We start from the raw sequence: 19,289 nt of genomic DNA, 5'->3' as shown, positions 1-19,289 counted from the left end.
GAATGAGGGTGAGCTTTCTGATCAGACAGACCTGGGTTCAAGCCCCCTTTCTGCTACCTGCTGGCTATGGGACCTTAGTGAGTGGATTAACTTCTCTGAGCCTCAGTTGTTCTTATCTGTAAAGTGGGGTTGAAGATACCCACTCCCCCACCCAGAGTTGCTGTGAGAATTAAATGCCTAGCTCACTGGTTCTCAAACTTGAATTTGCGTCAGAATCACCGGAACAGCTTGTTAAAAGATTGCTGCTCCCCCACCTCAGAGTGTATGATTCAATAGATCTGGGCTGAGCCTGAGAAGGTGTGTTTCTAGCATGTTCCCAGATGATGCTGGGGACTCCCACTTGGCACACGCCTGGCCTAACCATTGGTGGAAGATGAATGACTGTTACCCGCCTCCACCCTTTCCCACTGCCCGCCCGGATTACCTTTCCTCCCCACTCTTGGAAAGGAAGGGGGCGTCGGCAGGGGAGACTCTTGTCAGTGTTTCCCTGACTTGACTGGCCCCAGAGCAGAGCACCCCACACTCACCCAAAATGTGCCCAGGCTGGTGTGGGGGTGGGGCTCAGGAGTCCTGGGCTTCCTGTGGTCACAGCTCACTTTTCTCTGTCTCTGGGAATGTGTGTCCAGCTCTTCAAAGGGAAGTTTTTCGTGTGCCAGGGCGAGGATACCAGGAACATCACCAATAAATCGGACTGTGCCGAGGCCAGTTACCGGTGGGTCCGGCACAAGTACAACTTCGACAACCTCGGCCAGGTGAGCCCCAGGCTCAGAGGTGGAGCTGTGGTGAAGGAGGCTGGAGGGGGCACAGGGCCATGCTTAATGATGCCTGCTGACTCCAGTGGAGGTGGGCTCCACGAAGAGATCAGCCCTTCACACCCTCTGCTGTCTAACCAGCAGCATGTCGCAAAGCCCAGTCCATCCCGCGGTGCCCCAAAAAGTGGGCCCATGGGGTCTCTAGCTGTCCTTAAATATGAAGAAACAGAGGCTCAGAGAGGGTAAGGGGCTTGCCCAGGGCCACAGAGCTACATGGTGGAGCAGGAAGCACACATGGCAGTAGGGGCAGGCAGCCCTGGATGTGAATCCTGTGCAAATCCTGACCCCACCATTGTCAGCTCAATGACCTGGAGCAGCTGACTTACCAGGGCCTCAGTTTCATTAACTGGTGAATGGAGTCACCTCCATTCACTGGTGAATAGAATCTCCTCGGAGGTCACAGTAAGGATGCAATGAGATGATGTATATATTTCTTTAACATGGTGGAAGGGACAGGTATATTGTCAAGATAATTCCTTTCCTCACTCCATATTTGCAGAAACAGAAATGTAGAAAATGAAGTTGCTCGCTCAGTGTTGCTTCCCAGACCCACCCTGGTTTTGGTTTCTGGATTTCCAGGGTTTCTTGGTCCCTTGTCCTACCTGGTGGAGGGCAGAGGGTGTGACCATCTCTCAGGGCCCCTCCAGCTGCAGCTCAGCTATGGAACCCTGAGAGGGAGGGCTCTCCTGGAGCCTGGAGTGTGACTCCAGCTTGACCCCTCGAGGGCTGGGGTACTTGGAGCTGATGCAGGAGGCACTTTGGGGGCAGGTGGTAGGTGATTCAGCCACACATCCTAGACTTCAAATGTCTCCTTCTCCTCCTCCCTATCAGGCCCTGATGTCCCTGTTCGTTTTGGCCTCCAAGGATGGTTGGGTGGACATCATGTACGATGGGCTGGATGCTGTGGGCGTGGACCAGCAGGTAGGGCTGAGGTGGGCAGGATCCATCTGTGGGCTCAGGTCACTCAGCATGGGCTGATTCCAGGACAGAATGAGCAAGGCAGGGTGGCAAAATGCCATGAAAGAAGCATCACATTTTACAGCAGAGGCTGTTGCTGGTAGGCTGTGGGCCAAATCTGGGCATGTTTTATTGGTCTACAACATGTTTAACATTTTTTGAATTAGTGATGAATATTTTTAAACTGGTGAATTTGGGCTGTGTGCAGTGGCTCACACCTGTAATGCCAGTGCATTGGGAGGCCTAGGCAAGAGGATCACTTGAGGCCAGGAGTTGGAGACCAGCCTGGGCATCATAGCAAGACCCCCAGCTCTACTAAAAATAAAAACAATTAGCCAGGTGTGGTGGTATCATCTGGAGTCCCAGCTGAGGTGGGAGGATCTCTTGGGCCCAGGAGTTCGAGGCTGCAATAAGCTGTGATCGCACCACTGCACTCCAGCCTAAGCAATAGAACAAGACCCTGTCTCTAAAAAAGAAAAAAAAATGGTGAGTTTTACACAGAAATCCAGATTTGTGTCTACTCAGGAAAAGTCTGAAGATTTGGGAACACTGGGCTTGCATTCCCTCAGGGCAGGAGTCAGCCAGAACAAAGAGGCAGTTTTGGATGGAGAATCTACTCTCCCCTTTACCACAGTCCCTGCCCCTCCCTGCTGCTTCACATCAAACCCACACCATTCATTTCCATCGCCTGTCAGGTGGCTGTAGCTATTTGGGTTTGCAGGAACCCAGGCTGTGGGCAGCTCCTAAGACAGCTTGCCCTCGGGCTGATGCCTCCGCCTGTCCTTCCTGCTCCCCGCCAGCCCATCATGAACCACAACCCCTGGATGCTGCTGTACTTCATCTCGTTCCTGCTCATTGTGGCCTTCTTTGTCCTGAACATGTTTGTGGGTGTGGTGGTGGAGAACTTCCACAAGTGTCGGCAGCACCAGGAGGAAGAGGAGGCCCGGCGGCGGGAGGAGAAGCGCCTACGAAGACTGGAGAAAAAGAGAAGGAGTAAGGAGAAGCAGATGGCTGGTCGGTAGTCTTTCCACCTCTCTCTGGGTCGTGCTTGACCTTGGCCTTGCGACTGCAGGGGGCTGGGTGCTGGGGCCGGGGGCAGGGAGAAGAGGCTCCCACCCCCCTCCTCACCTCCTTCCCCCCAAGAGCATGTCTGCCTTTAGAGCGAGCATGAAGCAGACCACTTCAGCCCCATGGGTAGGGGGAGCTGTCCCCACCCTGGGGGCTCCCAGGACCTCAGCATCATCCTCTCCAGATGATACCAAATGGAGGTTGACACCCAGCCCCCCCCGAGCTTGACTCTCAGAGGAGCCTCATTGGCTGCTCCACTGCCCCATGCCAGCATCTAGAGGCCCAGGGTGGGCAGCAAGCATCTCAACCCTGCACCCACCTAGTGTCTGCAGCTGCCGAGCAAAGCCTCAGCAGAACTCAGTAATGGACAACAGCGTGAAAGAGAACCCAGACACCCCTCCCTCCCTATCTCTAACAAAACTTTCTACCATTATATATATATATATATTTCTGCTAAACTAAAAAAAAAAAAAAGCAAAAATGAAAACAAAAAAAGAAAACTCCCCTTGGCTTGGGGAAGTTCTGGAAGTTCTGGAATAACCTGGGCCCCTGCAGCCCCTCACCTCCTCACCTGTGCTCCCCAGCATCTCTTGGCATTGGGTGGGTGAAGCCCCCATCCATCCGTCCTCATGCCCTTATGCCACGGGTGGGCCGAGACTAAGTGAGAAGACAGAGGCCAGGAAGGATGTGAGAGACGCGGCAGGCGCCCAGGCCCCTTTGTTTCTGGGGCATCCCCAGGTGCGTCTGCACCTGTCTCCCTCTCTCCCGGGCTCCAGGGCTCCCATCTGCCTGGTACAGCGTAATCTCCGCGCCTCTCTCTCTCAGTCACGGCCCACGTCTCTCTAAGTGTCTTTTGTGTGGGTTTCTCTAAGCCTTTGTGTGTCTGTCTGTGTGTCTCTCTCTGTCTGGGGTGAGGGTTTCCCATGCTCTCTTCACCTTTTCACAAATCGTCTTCCTTCCGCCGATAAGATGGGTGCGGTGGCCTGAGTTTTCCTTTGGTGTGTTCACATGTGAGTACCACCAAATGAGTGAGGGGTTGCCGTGCCCCTGCCTCCCCTCTGCTGTCAGCTCTATCTCCCGCGGCCTGGGAGTGGCACTGTGAGGAGGGGGGAGAGTGTGGGAGTTGCAGACGAGGGTGGAGGTGGGAGGGGGCTTGTGTTCCCTGTGAAGAGCGGGAGCTGCTCCAGGATGTGGGGGAGACACTGGCCTCTGGGCAGCAATGGGAGGTGCCATTCTCCATGTCCCCCACCCTCACTATCAGCACCCACAAGGCCTTCTGCTCGGCTCCGGGTAGGGGTCCGGGCTCGGCTTCCCTGTGGATGTCTGCAGCCGAGCAGGTGCACTGTCCTCCGTGGCCACCGTCCCACTCCTGCTCCATCCTCCCCACCCCCTCCTCACAGTCGGGCAGATGGAATTCTTTTGGCAGGCGGCACTTGTGGCCCCTGCCTGCCCAGCTGGCTCCCCTTCTGGGGTCTGTAGCTGTCTCAGGTGCAGCTGAGGCCACAACGCGGGAGAAGTGGACATCTGTGCCAATGACCAGCTGCCTGCCCCTCCCAGTGCCTCCCTGCCCCATGACCCTGACCAGCTAGCCACATTGCTTGGCTTCCTCAAGTACCCTGTGCCCCCAGCTTCGGGCTGGACATTCAGAGCCAGCCACCCATGCTCAGCGCACCCCACCCATAGGCAGAGTGAGGTGGGAGCTGAGGGGAAGCCGCCCCTGAGGGGCCCTGCCCAGCGCACCTGGTCCGGCCAGTGACCAATGTCGTGTTTCGTTCTTTTAGATCTAATGCTGGACGATGTAATTGCTTCCGGCAGCTCAGCCAGCGCTGCGTCAGGTACTGCGTCTGGGGTGTGGGCTCATGCGCGTGGGGACATGCTCTTCACTCCCTCCCCGTGGCTCATTGATTCTATCCTCTTGGGGTGAAGGGGTGAGGGTCCCTGGGGTCCCCAAGAGGGCAGGGGCTGAAGCGCTGGGCTCTGCAGCATCCCGCAGGCCTGCGCCAAACTGGACGGGAGGCGAGGGCCTGAGGCCTCTCTGCCGACGCCCTTTGGAGAGCCCACCTTCCCAGCAAGGGCTTCCTTGGCCGGCCAAGCTCCCCATCTCCCGCTACCTCTTCCCTCCCGTGCCTCCTCCTTGTAACTCACCGGTCGATTATTAGAGCTGCAAATCTCTCCTGTCTCCTTTTGTCTGAGGGGAGACTTTGATCCAAGGGAGCAGGATGAGAGGAGCAGAGAGGGGAAGGATTTGTTTTAAAAATGTAACGATGAATAATTGAACAGACTCATTAATAGTCAAGTGATCACGGTGGCTGCGTCATCGCTACAAACAGCAGGAATTGGGAATCAAAGGCCTGAGTTGGCCACGAGCTTCTTCCAAAAAAAGCCAAAGATTTGGGAGTGACTTGGGTCCTTATTTTCAAGAGCCGTGTCTCTGGGAAGAGCCTCCTGGTCCAGCCCACCCTCCATGGTCCCTCGGTCCCCTGCTCCCCTCTCCCCCACTGGCCCCCAGATGGAGGTGTGGAGGCTCATGGAGTCCGTGGCAGGGCTGTGGGGCCTCATAACACTATGTCTCCAGCTGGTGGTTCCCAAGCTGTTCATCCCCAAGGCCCCCAGTTATCATCTCCTCCAACAGACTTCACACTTTAGAAGGCTGTCTATGAAGTTAAGAGCACTTCAATAATGACTTTCTTTCATCATTTTTACTAATCAGAGGCGCATCTAATTGCTAATCACAGCTTCTGAGCTGCAGAAGGTTACGCACTAAATGATGGCAAAGAAAGACCATTTCGTCATTAAATTAGTCTGTTGGGCCTTAACACAGGCAAAGTATAGGGTTTCTTTCAAGCTTTTTGAAGTATTGGAAAGAACATAAGGGCTGGGCGCGGTGGCTCACACCTGTAATCCTAGCACTTTGGGAGGCTGAGGCGGGCGGATCATGAGGTCAGGAGTTTGAGACCAGCCTGGCCAACATGGTGAAACCCCGTCTCTACTAAAATTAGCCGGGCGTGGTGGCACATGCCTGTAATCCCAACTACTCGGGAGGCTGAGGCAGGAGAATCGCTTCAACCCGGGAGGCGGAGGTTGCAGTGAGCCGAGATCGCGCCACTGCACTCCAGCCTGGGTGACAGAGTGAGACTCCATTTAAAAAAAAAAAAAAAAAAGAGAGAGAGTGAGAACATAAGGACCCCCATGGCTCCTGCAGGCTTGGAACTTCAGTCTGGGAACCACCGGCTCCACTTTCCCCACTCCCCTGGAAGCTAGAATCAGGCAGATGTTGCCCTGGGGATGTTGGGCGTCATGATCTGTGGGGCCTCAGGGACCCACCCAAGAGAGAACCTCTGAGCCTCCATTGAGTAGGTCATCCCTGAGGCCCTCGCTGCTATGGCCCCATGATGCTAAGCAGTGGTGTTTGGCATTGAGAGACTGCCTCTCTGGGGCTCAGGAGTCTCTGGCTGGTTTGTGTCTGGATTGCCAGGGTCCCCACATCTCTGCATCAGGCTGTCTTGCAAATTCCTGACTTGTTAGGGGATGAGGGGAGGGAAGGAAGAAGTGGCCTTCAGCTTTTCTCTTACGGGCCCACCTGGTCTGTAGACTGAAGTGTGCACACTTTCACACTCACCCCAAAACATCCTAGCGCAGGGCTAGCCCACAGAGACTTTTCCACCTTGGGTGTTATCCCAGAAATCAACACATGCAGACTCTCATGGCCCCTAAGACGTGACTCGCCCACTCAGTGCTAAACACTCTCGTGACCCTTGCACTGCACTCCCATTCTGGGTACCTTCTGCTGTGCTCCTGAAGTGGACAGACCCCACTGTATCCTGGGGTGGCACACGCAGGCGTGCACACCAGTTACCTTCCCTGGCTGTTGATGAGGACTCAGAGACCCCGAACAAGGGCTCAGATCATCCTATATCCCACTTCCTAGGACCTGGAGTTCTGCGTGGCCTATGCCAGAGCTTTTCAAACTTCCATGTGCATAAGAATCACCTGGAAAGCATAAACACAGATTCCTGGGCCTTACCCCAGAGGTTCTCCTACAGCGGTGCAGATGCACTGATCTACCCACTAGGGGGATGGGGACAGAGTCAAACGCAGTCCAGGGCTGCTGGGAATCAAACCCGTGCACCACACCTCCCTGCTAGCACTCCTGTCCTGGTGCTGCTCCCAGCAGGAGAGGGAGAGCCAGACCCTAGGGAAAGGCAGAAGAGCAGAGCCTGTGATTATCAGGGGAATGGGCCTGACCAGACGCCTGGGTCCACCCCGGCTTCCCAGATGGAGGGAGGGACCGGGGCTGCTGGGTCATCAGGCTGCCCCACAGGACAGCTAAGCCTCCAACACCAGCTCCACTCTCCTTGGCCACCTGCGGCATCGACCTCCACTCACTCACCCTCTTTCCTTCCACCAGGCCGGGACCCAGTGATCAGGCCTGGGCACGGCAGCTGAAGGTGTGGCCTCTGCCGTGGGGGGCCTGTGTCCTTGGGAGTGACCCCTGTCTTCCGCCTACTCATTGCCACTCCCCTTTGCAAACCCTCCGCCCTGGCCGTGCCTTGGGCTCCCTGTGACTCCTACTAACTCACTGTGCCTGTTGCCTTGCAGCCCTCCTTCTGCACTCCTCCCTCCCTGCCCCTAACTGGGGGCCTGGGCCGCCCCAGATATGCCCTTCCCCCCACTATCTGACTCTGGTATTTTCTCCACCTAAGGCAGCTCATCCTGGTGGGAGGCAGGGAGGTGGTGCCACAGCTACCAATGCATCAGTGACCACAGGTCCAGGCTCCTCCTGGGCTATGGTTGGAGCTCTCAAAGCAGCAGGCTTGCCCAAGGCTCCTCCCAGGGGCTTTCTATTTCTTCTCCACACCCGGATGCTTGCCTGCAGAGCCGAGGTCCAGAGAGCAGCAAAGGGGGGTGGCATCGCCAGGCCCCAACTGTGGAGGCCTTTGGGCAGACCATCCAGGGGTGTCCTCTGGGCCAAAGTCTCAAAGCCTTGTGTCTGTAGCCACCTGGCAACTGGCGAGGGACTTGGGCTGGAAGTTCGGGTCCAGCTCGGTCATGCCTCGTAGCTAGCTGAATGACTCACTTTTTGCCTGGCTTCATTCTCTCCCTCTGAAAAACAAAGGGGTTGCCCGAGGAGATGCTGATCAGATTGGCCTGGTACTCTTTGGACCTGCGCTCTAATGGGGGATTTCTGGCAGCCTCAGCACCTGCCGTCTGGGGTAGGGGCCAGGGTGGAGGGGCGTTTGTACAGACCTCAGGGGCCGGGACCTGTCTATAAGCAGATGTCCTGCCTCAGTCCTCCTGCCCCGCCTTCCTTCTGGGTCTCTTGGAGGAGGGTCCCGGCTGAATTGAAGCCCACCCACCCCACAGACCCCTAGCGCAAGGCCAGAGTTGGTGGGAGCAGCTGCTCCGTTTGGCCTGGAACTGCCTACAGAGTCAGGCTGGGGTGACGGGGAGAGGGGGGCAACTCTCCCAGCCTCTCCTCTACATTGTCTCAGCTAATAATGGGGCTAATAAGGAGCCGCTTTTTCTAACCTAATTGTATTCAAACATTTTAGTTAATTCTCCATTCATATTTTAGCATAATGGGATCGGGTGCTCTCGGCATTTATGGAGATTAATGCAGAGAAAACGTTCCGGCTGCTCAGGCAATGCAGGGCGACTAGCGCCCTCTGGTTCTTGTGGTACTCAAGGAAGGAAGGAAGAGGCCCGGCCCACCCGGCCCACCCTCCACCATCGTGGTGTAGATGACCCGTAGCCTCCTGTCCTCCCTTGCCCCAGGCTCTCCAGCCCCACACTCTTGGGGCTCTGTTCTCGAACAAACAGAGCCACAGTTGGCTGGCCGATCTCTGAAAACAGGAAGATGGCCTCATGCACGCCTAAGGCACAGCAGAGTGCCGGGGACTGTCTGCTCCGTGGTCATCCACACCTCAAGGCCGATGCTGGAGAGTGGCCAGGTGGGCCCGGAGCATGGCAACCCACGAGGCTGGATGTGCAATACCTGGGTGCTCTTCTTCCTTCAGCCTCGGGTGGGAGCCCACCCCAGGCTGCTCCTTGCCTCAGTTTACCTCTCTGTTCAATGGTCCTGTGCATGGGAAAGGACAGTTACATCTGAGCTGGCCTGGGCCCAAAGCTTCCTGCTGCCCCTAAGCCAGCTACCCCCTGGCTCAGGCCTCAGAGGCGGCAGCCCTCACTGGCTGGCTTCCCCCTAGACCTCCTGAGACACGGAAGGGCTGTCTGGGACCTGAGGCTGCCACACACCTCCCCGTGAAAAGCCTCTTCCTTCTTTGTGGCTTCGTGGGAGACCAATCTGTCAACATCCTCCCGAGAACATGTGCCCCAACTTGGCCTGGCCCTTCCTCAGCACCTGGAAGAGGGCCCCCCTGAAATCTCCTGCCCCCAGATTTATTCTGCCTCCTTGGCAGCCCAACCTTCTGGCTCCGTGATTTTCATAACTAAGTGGTTCACTAATTACAAGAGAAATATTATGCCTCTGACAGATCTCAGACAGTGCTTCCAGCCCGGCCTGCAGTCTAAGGCTGCCCAAACACCCAGGAGCAGGCTGGGCAGTGCCTCATTAGAAACTGGGTGAGTCCAACAGGTGGGGCCCTCCCAGCTTGAGTCTGGGATGGAGCAGAGCCCCAAGGCCTCCCCTCTTGCCCTCACTGACATGAGGGTGCAGATGGCCCAGGCCTTGCCCTCTGGAGGCCCTCTGGGTGGGTCAGTGCAGCCAGCCAAGAAGATGTCCAATTTCCAATCTCCGGTTTTATCTCCAAATCCCAGCTCTGTGTAATCTCCTCTGCTCCCCCGGGGGGCTGAGCTTGGTGAAGGAGCAAAAGCCTTTGCCTCCCCGTTGATGGAGCATCCTCTGAGCCTGAGGAGACCAGTTGTTTTTCATCGTGTCGATCTGGCCTTGCTGCGGAACACTGAATCGAGGGTGTTATGAGGGGCTGGTGGATTTTGGAGGCTGCCTAGGGGAGGGGGCTCACCTGGCGTCTAATGTAGGTGGGGGGCTCTGCATGTCCTGATCCATCCTGCCCTCAACTGCAGCCAGTACAACAGATGCTTGGAGGGGGACACGCCCAGACGGCTGCCCCCACCAAGGGGCAGCGTGGGGAGGGCGAGGATGGTGATGATTATGGAATGTTTCGGTTCTGGCGTTAGAGGCTGGTGGCTGTGAGGGACTGGGGGTGGAGGGGTGTGGGGGGCACGGGCCTGACACTTGCTCTGCTCTTCCCCCTGCCCCATCAGAAGCCCAGTGCAAACCTTACTACTCTGACTACTCCCGCTTCCGGCTCCTCGTCCACCACTTGTGCACCAGCCACTACCTGGATCTCTTCATCACAGGTGTCATCGGGCTGAACGTGGTCACCATGGCCATGGAGCACTACCAGCAGCCCCAGGTAGGAGCGAGTGGACCAGCCATCTGGCCCCCTCACCTCCAGCTGCGGAACCTCTGGGCAAGGTTAACACAGCCTGAGCCAGGGTACCTCTGTGCCAAGCAAGTGCTAGGCACACTACATAGGTTCCTCTTGTGCCCCTTGGAGGTGGGTATCATCTTTGTTTTATAGATGAGGACACTGAGGCTCAGAGATGTTAGTTGATGTGGCCAAGGTCACACAGAAAGGGAGTGGAGGACCTGGTTTCTTCACCCAGCAAATGTTGAGTGTCTACTATGAGCTGCGCTCTGGATCTTTGAGGGTAAAAAGGCAGATGGATGCCTGCCCTTCTGGAGTTGAGATTCTAGCGAACGTCCAGCTCCAAAGCTCACCTGTGACCTTGCCACTTCTCCAGTCAGCCTCCCTTGGCTGCCTTCCAGCCCCCGGTTTCCCCATCCGTCCAATGAGGGGGTTGAATCTGTAATGCACAAGGCCCCTTCCCGTCCTGGCATGCCGTGTCTTCTAGTACATTCTCATGTGACCTCCTCACCATCTCCCAAGGAGAAAGATCCTTTAGCATAAGGTTGATTCATTCATGTGAATGAGTACCCTACTCCCTTCTGGAGTGGTGGCTAATGGCCAGCCATCATGGCGGGAACAGAGAAGACGGGTCTCCTTGGAGTTCCCCCGCCTCTCAGACCTGGGTGGTATGATGGAGGGGCGGGGAGACAGGCCCCAGCCCTGGGCCTTAAGGGACCCTGCATCTTGCCCCCATCCCTGCCAGATTCTGGATGAGGCTCTGAAGATCTGCAACTACATCTTCACTGTCATCTTTGTCTTGGAGTCAGTTTTCAAACTTGTGGCCTTTGGTTTCCGTCGGTTCTTCCAGGACAGGTAACGGAGAAGAGGGGGGTCTCGGGGACTTGCGTAGAGATAGAAAGGAATGAGTCTCTTGGGGAAATACCCAGGAAGACCTAGTGTCTAAAGACCTTTCTTAATTCCTGAGGTTCAGCCCCCACCCTGTGGCCGATGTAGGGCACTAGGGACCATTGAGGACCAGGAGATGGGAAGGCATGGAGAGAATTTGACAAGACAGGGCCTGGGGGATGCTGGCAGCTAGAAATCAGTGTGACTAGCCTGGGGCTTAAGAGCACAGAGCCTGGAGCCAGACTGCCTGAACTGGATTTGAATCCTGGTCTCACCACTTAGTAGCTGGTGGCCTTGGGTAAGTTACTTAACCTCTCTGTGCCTCAGTTTCCTCATTTGTAAAATGAGAGAAAATAATAGTATCCACATCACAGAGCTGTGAGATTATGAATTCCTATTTGGTTTTGAGGTTGTTTTTGTTTTGTTTTGTTTTGTTTTGTTTCTGATGCCCAGGCTGGAGTGCAGCAGCTCAGTCATGGCTCACAGCAGCCTTGACCTCCTGAGCTCAAGCTGTCCTTTCACCTCAGTCTCCCAAGTAGCTGGGACTACAGGCACCCACTGCCACACGCAGCTAATTATTTTTTATTTTTATTTTTAGTAGAGACAGGGTCTCACTATGTTGCCAGGCTGTTCTCGAACTCCTGAGCTCAAGTGATCCTCCCACCTCAGCCTCCCAGAGTGCTGGGACTGCAGGTGTGAGTTCCTATTTGTAAAGCCCTTAAAAGTGCCTGGTGCATAGTGAACACCATGTAAGTGCTAAATTAAAAAAAAAAAAAAAAAAGCAAATGAATACAAATGAAAAGCAGAGGCTTTTGAGCTAAAGTCCTAGTCCTACTCATGCCACCAGTTGGCTGTGTGGCCTTAGATAAGCCACGCCTCTTCTTTGCGGGATGGGAGGCTGGACCCGCTGATGTCTGCCTTCCTTTCCAGCCCTGTCTTTCTGTGCCACGACTGCCCCCTCCTTCAGGAACCCCTTCCCCCAACTCAGGGAGCTGTATTCTGGGCTTTCCAGGTGGAACCAGCTGGACCTGGCCATTGTGCTGCTGTCCATCATGGGCATCACGCTGGAGGAAATCGAGGTCAACGCCTCACTGCCCATCAACCCCACCATCATCCGCATCATGAGGGTGCTGCGCATTGCCCGAGGTTGGTGCCCAGCCCACGCACCTGCCCTCCTAGGGTGACCAGCCCAGGGAGCGAGAGCAAGGGTCGGCTTTGTAGCTGGCCAAGGCCTGGGTGGCTGTGGGTTCCCATGGGTCTTTCTCCCACCTTCTGCCAAGGGAGGCTGGGGACAGGGCTGAGGGTGGGGATGCAACCTGGCTGGCTGGGGGATGGCCATCCCAGCAGCCCCAGCCCAGCCCTGGCCCTGACTCTGCCAGCTGTCTGGCCAGGGACCCAAAGGGGCCAGCTCATGACGTTGTCCTGTTCTGCAGTGCTGAAGCTGCTGAAGATGGCTGTGGGCATGCGGGCGCTGCTGGACACGGTGATGCAGGCCCTGCCCCAGGTAGCCGGAAGGTGGGGGGGCCTCTGGGGAGGGGGAGGTGCTTTCCAGAGGGAAGGGGCTCAGAGAAGCTGACTGGGAGATCCAGTGGCATCGTTTCTATTTCTTCTCCTCTTTTCCAGGTGGGGAACCTGGGACTTCTCTTCATGTTGTTGTTTTTCATCTTTGCAGCTCTGGGCGTGGAGCTCTTTGGAGACCTGGGTGAGTTGGGGTAGGGGAGGGTGGAGGAGCCAGGGCTGGAGACCAGGGGCCTCCTGGACTAACATGGGCCTCTCCCCCTTTCCCTCCTCCCCCAGAGTGTGACGAGACACACCCCTGTGAGGGCCTGGGCCGGCATGCTACCTTTCGGAACTTTGGCATGGCCTTCCTAACCCTCTTCCGAGTCTCCACAGGTGACAACTGGAACGGCATTATGAAGGTAAGGGCCCAGGGTTGGCCTAGGCTCCAGGGAGGCAGCCCCACTTCCTGAGCTAGGATTCCTTGGGAAGATGAATTGGCCACAAATAAAAGCATGTGACCTTCTCTCCCTCTTGCTAGAACACTCTGGAACTACCTCTCCCAGGAACATGCTCTGACTCTCACTTGTAGTGCTCCTTTGCCCCCAAACACTCCCTCCTCCTCCCCTTCCTTCCCATCCTCCAATGCTCTGTGACACCAGTGACCTGATTTTCCACAACAGCTCCAACCACCGTCCTCCCCAGCCTCACCCCTCTATTCCACCCTCCCCAGGACACCCTCCGGGACTGTGATCAGGAGTCCACCTGCTACAACACGGTCATCTCGCCTATCTACTTTGTGTCCTTCGTGCTGACGGCCCAGTTCGTGCTAGTCAACGTGGTGATCGCCGTGCTGATGAAGCACCTGGAGGAGAGCAACAAGGAGGCCAAGGAGGAGGCCGAGCTGGAGGCTGAGCTGGAGCTGGAGATGAAGACCCTCAGCCCCCAACCCCACTCGCCGCTGGGCAGCGCCTTCCTCTGGCCTGGGGTCGAGGGCCCCGACAGCCCCGACAGCCCCAAGCCTGGGGCTCTGCACCCAGCGGCCCATGCGAGATCAGCCTCACACTTTTCCCTGGAGCATCCCACGGTGAGCAGACGCCCACCCCGGCCGCTAGAGGAGCTGGGGCAGGAGAAGGGTGTGGAGGGTGGCGGGTGGGAGCCAAGCGGGCAGCACGCAAACCCTAGGGCTCCTCCTGGAGCCTCCCGCCCTCCGTCCTGGATGCTGAGCAAGCAGTCACTGCCCCTCCCCAGGGATGGCTGCCCACACTCACCCCACAGGGCCACCCCAGCAGACGGGCCAGCTTAGCCATGCTCTGCTCCTCCAGCCTGGTCTGGCCTTCCCTTCCTGACTCATAGGTTCAAGGCTAAGTTTTCTGTTTCCTTCCTGTTTCTTTCTTACCCTTGCCCGACTGCCAAATCTCTTTCCTACCCACCCTTTAACCTGCCTGATTCTCTTCCATCTCTCCATCCTTTTATCTTCTCTTTACCTCTCTCTCTCTCTCCCCCCGCCGTGGGCTCTACTCATTTTCCATCTCCCATCTCTCCTTCCTCCTCCACCTTCCCTCTTCCCCACCCCCTCCTCTTTGTCTCTTTGTTGCTGTGTGTGTGTGTGTTTGTGTGTGTGTGTGTGTTTGTGTGTGTGCACATGTGCATGTGTGTTGTCTGGGTGTCACCTCTTTCTCCCTGTGTCTCTCGTCAATCCCCTTCCACGACACTTCCCATCACTGCCCTCTGACCCCTGCTCCCCTGCCTCTCCGGCTCCCCTTACGGGCTGGCTCCCCAGGACAGGCAGCTGTTTGACACCATATCCCTGCTGATCCAGGGCTCCCTGGAGTGGGAGCTGAAGCTGATGGACGAGCTGGCAGGCCCAGGGGGCCAGCCCTCTGCCTTCCCTTCTGCCCCCAGCCTGGGAGGCTCCGACCCACAGGTTACTGTGCCCCTGTGCTGTGCCCTCTCCCCTGACCGCGCTGGGCTGTGCCACGCTGTGCCATGCTTCTGGGGAAGCTGGGAGTGTTCCTGCCCACTGGGTATCTGTAGAAAGTGCAGCCTCGGGGCCTCAGTTGAGTGCAAGAGGCAGTCAGGGGTTCTTCTAGACTGAGATCACCTCCAGAAAAGAGTTGGAAGGCAGGGCTGCTGAGATTGCCCCTCTGATACAGAGAAGGGTGTGTGGAGGAGGAGCTTGGGGAGGGGAGAGGGGATTTGTAAGAATCTGGAAGAGAAAAGGGGGGATGGGGCAGAAGATAAGTTGGCAGTGGGACCTTAGAGGGTGGAGGGAAGGAGGTATCAGATCCAGGGAGGAAGGCCTCCGGAGACAGTGTAGGTGGCCAGGGAGCCCGCTGCCAAGCTGCAGTCTCTCTATCCGCTCGTGTCCAGCACACACTTGCCAGTCCTCAGTTTGGTGGCTTTTTAAGCCATGGAGCCCACTGGGCATGGTGAGTGCTGTCAGGAGCCACTGATTTCTGTCCTGAAAGAGATAGAAGTCTCCAGCTGGGAGTGGATTTTGAGAACTTGGTGTGAAATAGGACTTGGCTTCCTGCCCAAGCCCAGCCCCTTCCCACAGCGCCACTTGGCCCCCTCCCCCAGTCCCATCTAATTCCAGGCCTTCTGCTTTCTGGGCTGTTCCTGCCCTCCTGCCCTCCCCTTGATCCCCTCACCACCACCTACTACCATGTGACAGAGGGCCCGACCCTCCCTCCACCTAGGTGAGAGGCTGCAGACCCGGAGTGGAGACAGGTGTCAGCTGGAGACAGAAAAGCCGAGTCCTCCAGAGGCCCTTTTGGGTGGCGGGGCAGGCAGGTTCTTAGGAAGCCTTTAGCCTGATCCCCAAAAAATGGACAGTGATCCTCATGTGGGAAGGGACCTTGCCTCTTGTTGGGATTCAGTCTCAGATCTGGCAATGACCTAGAATGATCAGTGGGAAAGTGAGTCCCTTTCCAAGGCCTCCCCTTCCTGAAAGAGGCTCACAGGGAAAGGTTGTGGGAGAAGAGGACACGATGGGAAGGTGATGGGGCTCCGGGAGGGATGGTCCAACTGTCCCCTAGCATCCTGTGGGCACTGAGGCACCCCCTGGGTCCCAGGTGAGCCAGCCAGATGGTGTGGCGGCCCACTCGAGTGTGCCCACTTCAGGCCAACGGGAGGAGAACACCTCCCAGAGCCCAAGTTGGAGAGGGCGAGCAGGCTGCAGGCAGGCGGAGGAGGGCCCACGAGGGGAGAAGTCAGAATCTGGGGGCAGGCCAAGTCCTACCAGGCTGTTGGAAGCCGAGAGAATAGTCAGAAAACAGCCGTCAGATTAGCGGCATTGTCCCTGGCGCCCCCCCGTGCCGCTCTGTCTGTGCCGGGAGGAGAGACAGTGCTTTGCTGGCCTTTCTTCATTTTTTTTTTTTTTTTTTTGGTATCATCTTTTTGAGAGTCGAAAGCCCTCGGTCCTCCCGCTCCCTCCCTGGGTGGTGGTAGTGTGGGAGGGGCTGGGGAGGCTCCTGGGGTATCTTTAGAATGTGTTTCTGTGTCTCCTCGCTTTGTCAGTGTTTGCTCTGGCTCTTCAGTGCCTGCCGCAGCCTCTCTGATCAGAGCAGGGGGTTGAAGTGGGTGCGGGGAGGCACTGTCAGCTTGTTTGGGGAAAGGGTGGGGAGAGAGAAGGGATGCCTTTTTTCCCACCCCCCGTGCTTCGTGAAAAGGGGGAAGTGGGGACTGAGAGAGAGCGCGTGTATGTGTGCGCACGCGCGTGTGCGCTGTCCTGGTTTCTCATGCCTGATCATCTCTCTCCCTGTCTAGATCCCTCTAGCTGAGATGGAGGCTCTGTCTCTGACGTCAGAGATTGTGTCTGAACCGTCCTGCTCTCTAGCTCTGACGGATGACTCTTTGCCTGATGACATGCACACACTCTTACTTAGTGCCCTGGAGAGCAATGTACATACACACTGCCCTCACTGCTCCCGGCCACCCCCGGGGCTGGGCTGGCTGCAGGGCTCCAGATCGGCCCAGGGAGGGTCCTGGGGCCGCCTCCTCTCAGTTTGCTGCCAGGCTCCACCCAGAGGCATCAACTGTCAGGCCCTCGGTGGCCCACGCTTTGCTGGCACAAGGTCTTCAGGTCCCCCACTGGTGACAAAGAGATTAGATAAGATTAAATTGGGGCCTTGCCCTGAAGGGTATAGAGGCAGCAGCAGCCATTATGAAAAAGTGAATCCAGACACCCAGGAGTGACACGGCCCAAAACAGGTGTCATCAGAGTCAATCTATGAATTTGGAGCCCTGTGCAAGCCAGCCCTCCCTGTCCCTGCCCCACTCCTCCCCACCCCACCCCACCCCCCCACAACATGAGACCTTCACACCACGTGGTGGGTGAGAGCCGCATCTCTGCCACCACTGCCATGCCCTTCTTCACCTGGAGCGCTGTTCCTGTCTCCTCCGTCACTGTCCCTGTGTGTCCCTGCGTCTTCACCAAACTCAGTGGGGTGAAAGGGGCTTCTCTGTGCTCTGACAGCTTCCCTACCCTTTCCCTTCTCCAGCTCCCGTCCCTTCTGACTGTGAGCAGCCCCCTCCTCTCCACTGTTCCCCTCCTGTTGTCAGAGGAGGGCCCAGCTGAGGCAGGGACTGGACCACCGGCGGGGGTGTCCCTAGGGGTCTTGGGTGGCTGGCAGTAGTGGAGCCTGGGGCTGAGAGGGGAAGCAAAATAAGATTGTCCTCCAACTTAGCCATCCTCAGCCCTGCTGGGGCTATTTAACTGGCTGGGCCTGCATGGGGACAGGACCCCTACAGCCTCCCTGGGAACAAGGGGTGAAGGGTTCAGGGGGAAGGGGGTCACAGAGTGATGGAGAAACCTCTTGAGAACAAACCTAGGCTCCCTCATGCTGGAGTCCAAGGCTAAGTACCTCCCTTCTCTGAAACAAAGCAACAACCCCACTCCCACCCCGAGTCTGTCCACTAAGGGAGCAGCTGAATTTGGCTTCCACCCTCACCTGCCAGAGTTATTGGTTAAAGTGGAGGTCAGGGAGCCAGCTGTGACACGCCTCTGGTGGTCATCTGCCATTCAACCCACCTGAACCCAACCCAGGCCCTGTGCTGGGACCTGGGGCTGCTGTAAGAACTGGATGAACAGCCTGCAACCTGCAAGCTCTCCTGAGCTGCCTGGTCCCTGCTCCTTGGGAGGGTCCTCTCCCCCTCACCTCCCCAACCGACAGCACAGGGTTGTAGGGGCTGCTGTTGGCCTTTTTTTTTTTGAGACAGGGTCTCACTCTGTTGCCTAGGCTGGAGTGCAGTGATACGATCCCAGCTCACTATAGCTTTGACCCCCCGGGCTCAAGCAATCCTCCCACCTCAGCCTCTGGAGTTGCTGGGATTACAGGTGCCACGCCACCATATCCAGCTAATTTTTTTTTTTTTTTTTTTTTTTTTTTAGAAATGGGGTTTTGCCATGTTGCCCAGGCTGGTCTCAAACTCCTGAGCTCAAGCGATCTGCCCACCTTGGCCTCCCAAAGTGCTGGGATTACAGGCATGAGCCACCAGCCACCGTGCCTGGCCTGCTGTTAGATTTTAATCCTCCCCTGAGCTGCTCTGGGTCAGGGCCCCAGCCCGCCCCTGTGGACACCAGGACTCCCTTCAGAGCCTCTAAATGGGGCCTTTAGAATGAGCTTGTGAGCCACCTGCAGGGCTGGGGGCTGGGGGCTGCTCTCCCTTCTCTGGATACCTCCCCGCCCCTCCACCACCACAGTGGGAGCTTAAAGGTGATGCAATGTGTGCAGTTTTGCAGGGGGTGGGGGGCAGGGCCTGCAGACTCTCCCGGCTGCCCAGACCCCCTCCTACTTGCTTCCTCCCCGCGTGTGGAGGGTTCATCCATGTGTCTGCCCCTCTCCCCAGCCACGCTCATGCCCATCTCTACCTTGTCCTGGGAGGGCATGGGGGTGAGGGCTGGGCGGGGGGTGCTGCTGCTTTCTATTGTCAGCGCTGCCTCAGTTACCAAACCCAGACACACCCTCTTCCTCCACCTCCCTCCCCTGTTCCTTTTGCAGATTCAGCCCCACCCCACGGAGCTGCCAGGACCAGACTTACTGACTGTGCGGAAGTCTGCGGTCAGCCGAACGCACTCTCTGCCCAATGACAGCTACATGTGTCGGCACGGGAGCACTGCTGAGGGGCCCCTGGGACACAGGGGCTGGGGGCTCCCCAAAGCTCAGTCAGGTACCAGGGCCAGAGCAGGCCAATTTGGCTCACACAGGGAGATTCCATCCTGGCCTAAGCCAGTCCTGATCTGAAGGGATGGGGAACTGAGGCAGCCAAAGAGGTCTCTCTGACCTCAGGGGAGCCTGCAGCCTGGGGGAATGGCTTTGAGTCCAGGGGGTAAGGAGGTTAGGGTAGAGGCCCTGATAAGGGGGAGAGAGTGGAAGGGAGGGCTCAGGTGGGAGCCTGCTCCCCTGAACCCTCCAGCTCCATTCTCTCCCCCCACCCCTCCCCTGCTTCCCTCCCTCCACAGGCTCCGTCTTGTCCGTTCACTCCCAGCCAGCAGATACCAGCTATATCCTGCAGCTTCCCAAAGATGCACCTCATCTGCTCCAGCCCCACAGCACCCCAACCTGGGGTACCATCCCCAAACTGCCCCCACCAGGACGGTCCCCTTTGGCTCAGAGGCCACTCAGGCGCCAGGTGAGCAGGTGTGGAAAGG

At 57.1% G+C, this 19,289-nt stretch overlaps 1 protein-coding gene across 8 annotated transcripts in view; it reads left to right on the top strand.

The window, feature by feature from the left end:
- Positions 1 to 19,289, top strand: part of CACNA1G (calcium voltage-gated channel subunit alpha1 G) — a 66,440-nt gene that overhangs the window by 44,877 nt on the left and 2,274 nt on the right. For 4 of the 8 annotated variants that reach the window (XM_024234487.3, XM_054546556.2, XM_054546558.2 and 1 more), the window contains 13 exons: positions 627 to 752; positions 1,644 to 1,733; positions 2,570 to 2,762; positions 4,619 to 4,672; positions 10,083 to 10,234; positions 10,995 to 11,104; positions 12,150 to 12,283; positions 12,571 to 12,641; positions 12,761 to 12,839; positions 12,935 to 13,056; positions 13,368 to 13,721; positions 18,640 to 18,808; positions 19,101 to 19,270. In XM_024234487.3, coding sequence (XP_024090255.2) covers positions 627 to 752; positions 1,644 to 1,733; positions 2,570 to 2,762; positions 4,619 to 4,672; positions 10,083 to 10,234; positions 10,995 to 11,104; positions 12,150 to 12,283; positions 12,571 to 12,641; positions 12,761 to 12,839; positions 12,935 to 13,056; positions 13,368 to 13,721; positions 18,640 to 18,808; positions 19,101 to 19,270 — 1,824 coding nt within the window. Of the gene's footprint in view, positions 1 to 626; positions 753 to 1,643; positions 1,734 to 2,569; positions 2,763 to 4,618; positions 4,673 to 10,082; positions 10,235 to 10,994; positions 11,105 to 12,149; positions 12,284 to 12,570; positions 12,642 to 12,760; positions 12,840 to 12,934; positions 13,057 to 13,367; positions 13,722 to 14,417; positions 14,562 to 16,405; positions 16,541 to 18,639; positions 18,809 to 19,100; positions 19,271 to 19,289 lie in introns of all 8 variants that reach the window. The other 4 variants (XM_054546561.2, XM_054546557.2, XM_054546560.2 and 1 more) reach the window with 3 other exon arrangements.

This window comes from Pongo abelii, chromosome 19 (assembly GCF_028885655.2).
Source record: "Pongo abelii isolate AG06213 chromosome 19, NHGRI_mPonAbe1-v2.0_pri, whole genome shotgun sequence".
Classification (NCBI taxonomy): Eukaryota; Metazoa; Chordata; class Mammalia; order Primates; family Hominidae; genus Pongo; species Pongo abelii.
The sequence above is the reverse complement of the archived record's forward strand: the minus strand, read 5'-3'. Positions and strand labels throughout refer to the sequence as shown.